This window comes from Montipora foliosa, chromosome 8 (assembly GCF_036669935.1).
Source record: "Montipora foliosa isolate CH-2021 chromosome 8, ASM3666993v2, whole genome shotgun sequence".
In the NCBI taxonomy this organism is placed as follows: domain Eukaryota; kingdom Metazoa; phylum Cnidaria; class Anthozoa; order Scleractinia; family Acroporidae; genus Montipora; species Montipora foliosa.
Window position 1 is genome coordinate 14,822,550 of NC_090876.1, and position 11,178 is coordinate 14,833,727.

Below are 11,178 nucleotides of genomic sequence, written 5' to 3' on the forward strand. Positions count from 1 at the left end.
TTTGGTTTCAGTTGGACTTTTGCCATTTGCCGTAAACGCAATGGGGACCCACCACTCGCTAACACCCTTCCTCCACCTCAAAATTGTTTACATGAACCTGTTAAGAATAGGCCTTATCACAGTTTTGGAAGCCATCTTGACGGGTAGGCAAACCTGTCCGAAATATAAACAGCGTTTCTATGGGAATCTGCGTTATACTAACTTGAGAAAACCTTGAATGTAGAAAAAATTGTGAATAGTAAAGTATAGTTGCTAACCAAAGGATTTTACTGACAAAATTCGAGGATAGAATTTGTCCAGCGAATTTTAAATTTCCCTTACATTTGTCTGTAATTTTTTTTTCCGTCAACTGACGCGTGCCTGACTGAACGTAAATTTCAAACAATTGTATGGCAAAATTTAAAATTCCCCTGGGTAAATTGTAGTGCAGGTAGGATCCTTAAATTTTGTCAGTAAAATCTTTTGGCTAACAACTCAAGTTTACCATTGAAGAATTTTTTTAAAATATTTAAGGTTTTCTTACGTTATTTAAACGCAGATTCCCATAGAGACATTGTTATTTTGAACACGCTTGCCTACCCGTGCAGATGGCTTCCAAAACCGTGAACAATTCGCTTTTTCCTGACAGTTCTGAACGTCACAGCTTCACAAACCAATGTCACCTTGAACGAAGGAGCTACAACAACTCTGCAATGCAATCTGACATATTCAGAAGCAATAAACGTTTCGATATTCTGGCTGTTTGACGGAAAATTCATAAAAGCTGAAGCTTACCATGAGGGAAATGATCAAGACTTAAGTACCACAAACGTAGATCGAATGGCGCTGGAACTGAAGCACGTGACACGGCGACAGGGTGGCACATACTCCTGTGGTGCACTGTCAGCGGATCTTCGAAGATCACAAAACATTTCTGTCAAAATTAAAGACGCAGAGGGCCCAAAACTAGAAGTAGAGGGAAAAGGAGATCAGGTTTTGACAAAAGGTAAAAATGTTACGTTGGTTTGTGTTGCTGTTTACCCGGCAGCATCTTTCGTGGACACATTTTGGACTTTTAATGGTAGTCGTCGAATACTCAGCAATAATGGAAGCGGAAAATATGAAGAGAGCAAATGGTTTGAGCAGGCTTCGAATGAAAACATCAAAAGACTGAGAAGGCTCCGTTTGATCATCTATGATGTAGGATTTAGTGACACTGGACAATACGCTTGTGTTCTAAACACTTCACATGGTTTGCGGCGGAAAAACTTCAGCATTTTGGTTACCAAGGAAAAAATAAGTAAGTTTCAATAAAAAAGTCCTTCAAACGATTTCTGAATAAAACTTGCTGACATGAATTCTGTTGTATCTTTCGGGTAGTCGAGGTACATATTTACATGAAAACGCAGTGAAACTAACCTGCGACTCGGAATGTTCTTGTGTCAATCTAAAAGCAACCCGGGATAAAAGAATAGAAAAGTGAGTTTTATTGGAAAAATCATCTGTAATTTTATCCACAAATAAGGCAGTTATTACTGGTTTGTCACGGTTATTAAGACACAACCATGGCCTAGTTCCTACAAAGTTCCTAACTCGTCTCCTATATCTCAGTGGGGGAGCATCCGAACCAGTGAATCAGAAGGCCGTAGGCTCGACTTCTGCCGGAACACTCTCGGAATTTTTTTCCGATTATCCCCGATTCACTATCGATACAAAGATAGACATATTTCTTCAATGAAAACAGTCTTTCTGTAAGAATACGGTCCCCCTCTACAATCTGAGAGATACAACAATGAAAAGCACAATCCATAAATGCAATTAGATTCTGTCAGAAGCACATGCAATTGAAACGTGTAACTTGCAACTCTTTTCCATGAAAAGAATCTGGGGACTTAAGGACACCATTTGCACGCGCGGGAAAATGCACGAGCTACGTTATTACTTCCAAAATAAAGAAATTTTTAAACTTAAAAAAAACCCCAGCTCTGAACCAGAGTTAAACGCTTTAAGGTCATGAGTTTCTGATTCTGTTTAAACGAACAGCAAAAAATGTGATATTACGGAATTTCATCCCGGCAAAAATCTATATTCCGTTTCAATTGATTCCTCACCTGGAACTTCCCAGAATATTTAGTCGAATGGAAGCCCTATAACTTCTGTTTTGCTTGCTAATCTTATAGATACAACACCTTCTCCGTGGCATCTCACAGATGACAGAAATCCTGGTCCTATTGGTACAACACTTTTTATTGGTCTTGGTCTTTTCGCTGGATTTTTAATGACAGTCATAGTTTCTTTCAAGCTCTTACGAAAGCGGACAAGGGTGCGATACATAGAGTCAAGTAAGCCATTAATTACTATTAGTAACACTTTTACTCTTAAGAATGATCAGCATGTAAATTCTCCTCCCAATTTCAATTAAATGTCAGTCAAACAGGTATCGAGGATGAAGATAATTAACAGCGGAACAGGTGTGCTCTTGCTATAACACCAAATTCTCATGACTAACCAACAAAGAAATCTATGATACTAGTTAGGAGAATGAATGTTTTGATCGTGGGAATGAAATGGTTAAACAGGGTTACGTTTCTCAACAGGTTTCTATTTCTATTCTATTCCAGTTTGTAGCTGGAAAGCTGCAAGGTCTCATCAGGTGCTTGACAAAAATCCAGAAGTGTGATATAGAACTCGGGTTTAAGGCCCCTCTCTCTCAGAACAGTTTGGCTGTGCTGTGCTTATGAGTTCTAACATGGACGAAAGCTGTTCATGGCTGCCCAGGAACCATTCTCGTCCTCAGAGCCCTCCGTTTCTTTTGGTCACATGGTCGGCGAAACATAGAGCTCTTGTCGTGCCTAAAAATTCAAATTCTTTCATTGGCTGATTAAAATGTATGAGTAGAACGAATTAAAACTACAAGCACTTCGCATTACATTTTATTCCCGGTCCGCATTAGACTGCTAGCATGCCGCAGTCCCTTTCTAGAGATAGTCGCGACAGCGCGAGAAATAGCCGAGGGCGCACAGCACGGCGAGACTGTGGCGAGGAGAAAAAGTTTTGCTTTCGCTCGGCTATTTTGCACGCCCTCGCAACTATCTAGAAAGGGACTGCTAACAGTCTAGGCCTGCATGGCAGGAGCAACTGGAATGTCCATAGACAAATTTTTACACTGTCATGGAGAAACGGAGTAGCCTGATCATTGCACTGTTTGAAAACTTTAACGACAACACCTCGTTTTTTTAAGTTCTCTCTTTGATTGAGAGGAAACACAACCAGGACACAGCCATTGCTGACTTCTTCTAAACTGTCCACTACAAAAGGAACAGGCTGTAATATGAGAGACTTTCCAAAAGTGCTTGGCATTATACGTAAATAGCATTGTTTCCGGCTTCGAAGCAATGGCCCACGCTTTGTTTCGCTGACCAAAAGAAACGGAGGGCTCTGGGGACCAGAATGTCCAAGAACTTGAATGGGTTATAGGCTGTGCGCATGCCTGAGGGAAGCCTCAAAAGGCCAGGCCAGAAGTCCATGAGTAGGATCCTCCCTATGCACTAAATCCTTGAGTCAACCTTTGCACGTATTTTTCTATTTTTAGCACTAACCCTCCAGCGGAAGACTCACATTTACATCACTTTACATTCATCGTTTTGCTATTTTTGTCTTTCTTAGACAATAACTTTATTCTGATTGGCCATATTCTAAACAGTGCGTGCAGAGCCGAAGAACTCGTGGCGTTCTAAAACTAGAAAGATACGCGCAACGGGTGACCCATAGGGCTTGTATGGGAGAGGCAAGCTCCTACTCATATATTTAACAAATATCCTGCGAAATTGCGCGGAATATTGCCTGATACTTAGCCGACGAGGCCGTAGGCCGAGTTTTCTAAAATCAGGCGATATTCCGCAAGATTGAGCAGGATAATTGTTTTATTATTTAACACATTGATGTCAAAGCTCAATTTTCTACGTTTATTGGGAAAAAAAGCTGGAAAAACTACTATTTTTCCCCCCGACACAAAAAAAATACGTAAATCGCAGGATATACGTCGAGTATACGCACGACGAATATTGAGCGCGCTATGACCATATTTGGACATCGTGACAATGTGTTGAATAATAATTAAGCAATAGAGGACGTTGTCTGTGTTTCCGTAGCCTCATCTCCCGAGTGTTTAGATGAGGCTATGGAAACACGGACAAAAGTCCTCTATTGCTTTTCTAAAATATTTCTCAAAGAGAATCCAACAAATGAAGGAAACAAATGAAGCAAAATTCTTGATTGAAACAGATTTCCTTGATACACGCTCATTTTCCTACCAGCCAATCAAAACGCGCATCTGGCGGCATATAACCAATCAAAATTCGTGTGATTTTAGCCGTGTTTCCATACTCTCATCTAAACACAGCTATTGACCAATGAGAGTGCGCGGTACTATCCTCATATTAAATATTATTAGTATATACCACACAGGTGAATAGTGCTCTCCACGCGTGCTGATTGGCTAACCGGGAGGTGATTATCCAAGTACTATTCACCTCCGAGTAACCGGCGCACGAGATTTGAAATACTCCATTGTATTCTACAAAAGTGAGTTTTTTTGGTTCGTTTTTTTATTCAACCTCTGTGGTATATACTAAAACAATTATTCACTTCAGTGTCGGTGAAAGTGGTGGGTATTTACCTCCACTTCGGTGCATAATTGTTAAATATTCAGGCACGGCTACGAGGCTTTATGGTCAAATTTAATTTAAAAAGGCTCAATACTTGGCCTTTTACCGTTTACATTATACATGGCACCTCTGCAAAATGTTATTAGCTCGCACAATTTAGACTGCAAGTGCTACGCAGATGATACTTAAATTTATATTACTATCAACAATCATGAACTTCCAGCTACCTCGCTTGACATCCTTTGCACTTGTGTTGAAGATGTGTTTTCGTGGAGCACTAAGAACATGTTAAAGAGTAACCCCAATAAAACTGAAATACTTCACTTTACCTCGCGATCTAGCAAACAACCCGCTTTTTGTGAGGCTGTAGATCTATCTAACACCACAGTGAAAGTAAAAACCTAAGGCCAGGAATTTGGGTGCAATCATGGACAGAACGCTGTCGTTTTCTGACCATATAAATGAAACGTGCAAGGTTAGCAGTGCGATAAGATCGATTGAACGTATCCGGAAATATCTTCCACACGATAGGCTCAAGTGGTTGGTGAATTCTCTTGTGATTTCTTGAGTGGACTACTGCAATAGTCTTTTATTTGGTATTCCAAATTAACAAAAAGCCAAACTGCAAAGGATCCAAAATGTAGCAAGCTCGGTTGGTAACAGGTATACGCACCATGCACCGACCACATAACACCCATACTTAAGAATCTACACTGGTTGCCAATAGAGGCAAGGTACCACTTTTAGTATGCAAGACACTAAACGGACAGTCCGCTGAATACTTGAAACCGACAATTAAAGGATACCATCAACCACGCACTCTAAGGTCGTCATCTCGTTCTCTGTTATGTACACTGTATGTATGCCATCACATAAATCCAAGACCTACGGTGGCCGTTCTTTCTCTAATGCGGCACCACAATTGTGGAATTCAATTCCTCAGGGCATTAAAAAAAATCAGACACTACAGAAACATTTAAATCTCGGCTCAAAACATTTATGTTTAAAAAACACTTTTCAGAGTCATTATACTATATGTTCAATTTATGAATATTACATGCTCACTATATGTCTTGAATACTATATGTACTTTTTATATATTTACTTTTTATAATATTTACATTAGATTCTTATACTAAACATAAATTAGACATTCATTTCCATTTATATTGTAAGCGCATGGCGATTAGAATGCGCACTAAGTACGTCTGTTATTATTATTATTATTATTATTATTATTATTATTATTATTATTTTTATTATTATTACTAAATTTCCGGCTCACGTCTGTTTTGTCTCACAAGTTTTAAGTGAGATTTCTAAGTAAAGTAATGTTAAAATTGACCATAAACCCCCGTAGCCATATATGATTATTGATATACCGAACGTGGCCTATTGCGTTTAGTGTAACTGGTGACTGCAGTTTGAAACATGTACAATGTAACAATGTTTTCTTTAATGTCTTTTGTTCATTTTAGAATCAGTTTTAACAAATACTTGAAATTCGACTACACTCCCGAAAACGATGCCTCTGTATTCACATGTGCAAATCATCAAACCTTTTTCAAGTCTTAATTTGCGGATGACGGCTACAAACCAGATACTTCATTTCACAACGCATGGTTAACAATAAAATTCGGTTGGAAGTTAAAAACGCACCTATATGTAGTGTCCCCAGAGGGGGACGGCATGGAGTGCTGTGGTGTGGCGTGGGTGACAAGACCTACTTTTTAAACAATAACATCTTATTTTCAAGTTAGGTTTGTTTTAAAACTATTGTTCATGGTTCCTTAAACTAGCAAAAATCCGGCGTAAAAGAATAACAATAACAATGATAGTAATAATATTAAAGTACTAAAATCTCGCTAATCCCTTGTCGATTTCAAAGCCCCTACTAACTTAAATCCTAAATCATGATGTGAACAATATTAAAAGTTCTGATCCTAAAATCTCGTTAGTTACGTGGGATGTCTTGTGGAATGCCACGTGGGATTCCATAGGCATACCACGTCAGAAAACCTGTCGAGTTCCTTTCTTTTTGTTGGTGTTGCTTTTCTTCTTCGTAGTCACAAATGTGCTTCCCCCACAAAAAAAAAAAAAAAAGATTTTCCGGAAAATTGTCTTTCCATTTGACCTCAAACCGAAATTTCCGGATTTTTTGGCTATATAAATAGTAAGCACCCGCGAAAACCGGAGTACCCGGAGAAAAACCTAAATCTAAATTCCAATTCGATCAGATGCTCAGGATCTCCCTGTAAAGGACTTTCGGGTGAGTGGATCTTCAAATCTCTGAATACACCTTATGCATTTTGAGATAACCTTTCAACGTTTTCATCTTTCTCTCTCTTTTAAAATTCCTAGCCTTCTGAGAGCCGGCGCTTTGGGTTAAAAAGGAAAGGACAAATAGTTTTCGAAATTTGTCTTCTCAGCTAGCGCGTCAATGGAATGTTTTATCCATCATTGAGGTACATAAATCTATTGAATAATTATTGATTCTTATCTTTGCCTTCCAGTCATATCTTCAATTGATGAAGACCAAACAGAATTCGACTACGACGTATTTGTCACGTATAGTAAAAAGGATTGTGCCTGGGTTGACAAAGAGCTCTTACCTCCCTTCGATAAGAATCAAGTCAAGTATTGCGTGGATCATTTAAAAGAGACAGCGGTTTGAAAAAAAAAAACAGTTCCTAAAGCTTAGTTTTCATATATCGGGAAAATCCCAGACGATCGGGGATTCCCGATTTTCCCGACCGTCCCAGATTTTGCCGACAAATGAAAACCTTCAACCGTAGACATCCCCGATAATCTGGGATGGTCGGGGACGAATCGGGAAAATAGAAAGCGTTTCTATTTTCCCGACGCGTCCCAGATTTTTGCAATCGTCGGCGATGATTCCCGACATATGAAAACTCAAATTTTTACTGTCGGAGACGTCGGCGATGGTTTTAGCTCGTTACCAATCCTCTAAATTGCAAATTGCAAGGTTTGGCGAACTGTTGATTTGGCGTACTTTCCATTTATCTGGGACAAGCGTCTGGCGATTTTCAGATATGTGGGCAAAATCTAGGACGGTTGACATTAAATTCGGCATGGTTATTAACCCATTGACTCCTGAACCCCCCCATCCCGTCTTTCCCACCTCCCCCACCCATCCCATTGACCAGGAAAATCGAATGGCGTTAGAAAAAGTAGATTCTATACACCCTTTTAATAAGTCTAATATATGTCGTCGAACTCTTTCTTTCAAATTTTCTTTAGAAATGTACAAAGGCCTAAATTTTTTCCGATTTCTTTTCTTGTTTGAACCCTTTGTACATTTCTGAATAAATTTTAAAAGCATGAGTTTGACGTCATTAGCGGAAAAAGGCAAATATTGGACTTATTAAAAGGGTGTATAAAGTCTCACTTCCAGGGGTCAATGGTTCAATAGGCCTTATTCACGATAGCCGCCATGTTGTTCTTTAAATTGTCATGCAAATTAGCCATGTGTTATGCTGGGGGGCAAACATTGGAAAAAAGGAAAATTGCGGAAAATCGGCTCGTCGAAATATTGAAAATAACATTGCTAAAAGTGCATTTTAGAATTTAGAATTAAGTACCTTTTATAATAATTCTATATCATTGATTGCCTTTGACATTTTGACTTTCTACTTCCAATCGTTATCTCCTCATTTTTCACTAAAAAACATCGAAGTAACTTGTGTAATCAATCTATTTTACTACTTAGGTGATAAACATTCAATAATCGTGAAGCAAATCATCTGTGTGGCTAAGATGTTCGTTATAACCTCTCGAACTTGTGTTGTTTGCCCCCTCAGATGTGAGTAGCTAATTTGCATGATAATAGCAAATCCAACATGGCGGCCATCGTGAATAAGGTATATTAAAGGGGGCATAGTTTTAGTGGGAATGTAAAGGTTGTTTACCGAGATCCTATTATAAACTGGAAAATGAGTACTTAGTAAAACACTACGTTATAAAAACGAGCGATAAAAAAGGAGAATGACGTTTCGACCGTTCTATAAGCCATTTTCAAGTTAAAGTTCATGGATAAAAATTCCGCATTTATACAATTTCTGAAACAATGGAATGAAAGGTAAAAAGCGAAATATTTACACACGAACAATAAGACGAAAATGAAGTGCAAATGAGAGGTGAAGAGAATAAAAACTATTAGAAGTGTTAAGAAAACAGGTTTGCGCCCATAGAATCACTCTGTTCGTTTATTTAAAGTCCCGAGTAAAAAATATTTCAAAAATCAAGCAATTAAATTTCTTCGAGCACTTTCTCAGGATCCTAAAGCTCTTTGAGATTTCATGTGGCTCGTTTCCATGTTGCTCCTACTATGGTTGCCGATTACCAATCGTTTGTGTTCCTCCACACGTTGATGTAGGTGTCGGCTTGTAAAGCCGACATAATCTGCATCACACAGATCACACTCAAAGAAATATACAACATTTTGCTGATTGACAATTGGAGGTTTGGGTTCCTTTAGTTAGCTTTGCATTGAGCTCATCTTTGAATTTTAGGCTTGTAAAAACAGGATGTACTTTGGTATCTTTCGGCTAAGATCGCTAAGTTGATCGCGTAGAAAATCATAATTTATTTACGAAATTTTTATCCATGAACTTGAACTTGAAAATGACCTTAGAACGGTCGAAACGTCCTTCTTCTTTTTTTATCGCTCGTTTTTATAACTAAGTGAAAAGGGAGACCGTAAAAAAATCTGTGTAAAATCTACGTAAATAGTAGTGGAATTTAAAGTTGAAGCAGGCTGACAAAAGGGCGTTTTCCATTCAACAAAGTCACTGGTACAAATTTTTGGAATTTTCGCTGGTCGAATGGAACGCGTTCGACTACATCCCAGAATGCGAAGTCATGTGTATTGATATGTTTGTTGAGGTTTTTTCGCTTTTCCACATGAGCTCACGTAGGGAGACTGAAACGGACATCTCTCGCGAATGGAACACGAAAGTTTGGTAGTTCTGAAAATCCAGCAAAGAGGGTGCAATGAAAACATATCCCCAAGTTTTAGAGAAATTTCCCTAAAACCGACATCTCTTGTAAATGGAACAAGCAATTTCCGGTAATTCTGGAAATTTTCGAAAAATTTCCCGAAACTTTGCCCGTTCCATTCAATTTCGGCCCGGAAATCTCGAAACTTTTGGTTGAATGGAAAGCGTCCAAATTCTTGGTATGTATGTGGTCATTTGTCCAGTTGAGTTACGGTTAGATAGTTTCCCATATTGTTTTTGTCACTCAATAAAACAAGATAACTGAGATAAAACAGACCATTTGTGAGTTCCTGAAACCCTCATTTTCAAGATAAGGGTTATTGGTCAATCTGTTAAGTCCCACTTTCACAACAAAGGTTGTACATGTGGACTCGCTTTAAAAGTGAGCATTTTAGCGAATTAAAAAAAGAAACAGCATCCCCTCTCTCACGAGATTTTGTTATGATTTTGTTTACGGTGGATATGAAATTAACTCTAGGGAAGCATTTCATATAAATATTTTTTTGCATTTTGTGCACCAAAGCATAATTTACTTTAAAGACAGGCCCGTTACAGCAGATGACAAGCCGATTGAAGGAAAGCCGGGATGTGAAATCTAAGCAACAAAGATGAACGTATAACTAGATAAACTAGACCCTCCGTGAGGGTACACTGGGTTGCCTGTGGTACATGCAGCGTTCCAGGCAATTTTTTTCAAGTTGGGGGGTCATTAAAGACCATTTAAGGGCTCACCCAGAAGTCATACCAGCAGAGTCCCTTTGGCTCACAAGTCCTCACACGTTCGTACGACGAAACAGATCCTTTTCTGAGGTTAAAAACCTGGCTACCGGCCTATTAATTAATCATTTGTCAGAAAGAAGAAATTCCTGTCCTCTTTAAAAAAAAATTGACACGCATTGCGTACGTGTGGTAGTGACGTAACACAGCGATTTATTCCATAATATCAACTGAGCTGTGTGTTGTCTTCCAGGAGATTCAAGTTGTCCTTGCGTAATATGTAGCTCTAACAGTGCACGATATTGTTTTGGTTTTGTCTATCATTGTAGTGCCATGGTAGAAGTCTTGGGTAAATAGCCTGAGAAGACATGTGGTTACTAAGCAAAGTACTGAACCCAGAAAGATTGAAGAAAATAAATGGGAAGTGAAAGACATTGTCTTCTGGGATGACATGTTGACAGTTGTCTTTGCGTATTATGTAGGTCTAACAGTACACGATATTGTTTTGGTATTGTCTATCATTGTAGCGCCATGGTAGACGTCTTAGATAGATAGCCCCTTGAGAAGACATGTGGTTACTAGCAAAGTACTGAACCCAGAGAGATTGAAGAAAATAAAAGGGAATCAAGAAACATTGGCTTCTGGGCTGACTTGTTGATCATACAACTTCTTTCCACCACAAGTGTAAGCGTACACTGACTGCATCTGACAACTTTGTAAACAAAAGTTGAAAGCTGAAGTTAATCCCTATCCAACAGGGTTAGTAACTGGATGGGCTACCTAAGAAATATATCACT

General features: G+C 38.8%; 1 protein-coding gene across 1 annotated transcript in view; it reads left to right on the forward strand.

Annotated features, from left to right (window-relative positions):
• Nucleotides 1–10,792, forward strand: part of LOC138012868 (opioid-binding protein/cell adhesion molecule homolog) — a 28,276-nt gene extending 17,484 nt beyond the window's left edge. The window contains exons 3-5 of the mRNA XM_068859788.1: nt 629–1,279; nt 2,160–2,321; nt 7,160–10,792. Coding sequence (XP_068715889.1) covers nt 629–1,279; nt 2,160–2,321; nt 7,160–7,320 — 974 coding nt within the window. The 3' untranslated portion in view covers nt 7,321–10,792. The remainder of the gene's footprint in view (nt 1–628; nt 1,280–2,159; nt 2,322–7,159) is intronic.
• Nucleotides 10,793–11,178: the final 386 nt, after the last annotated feature.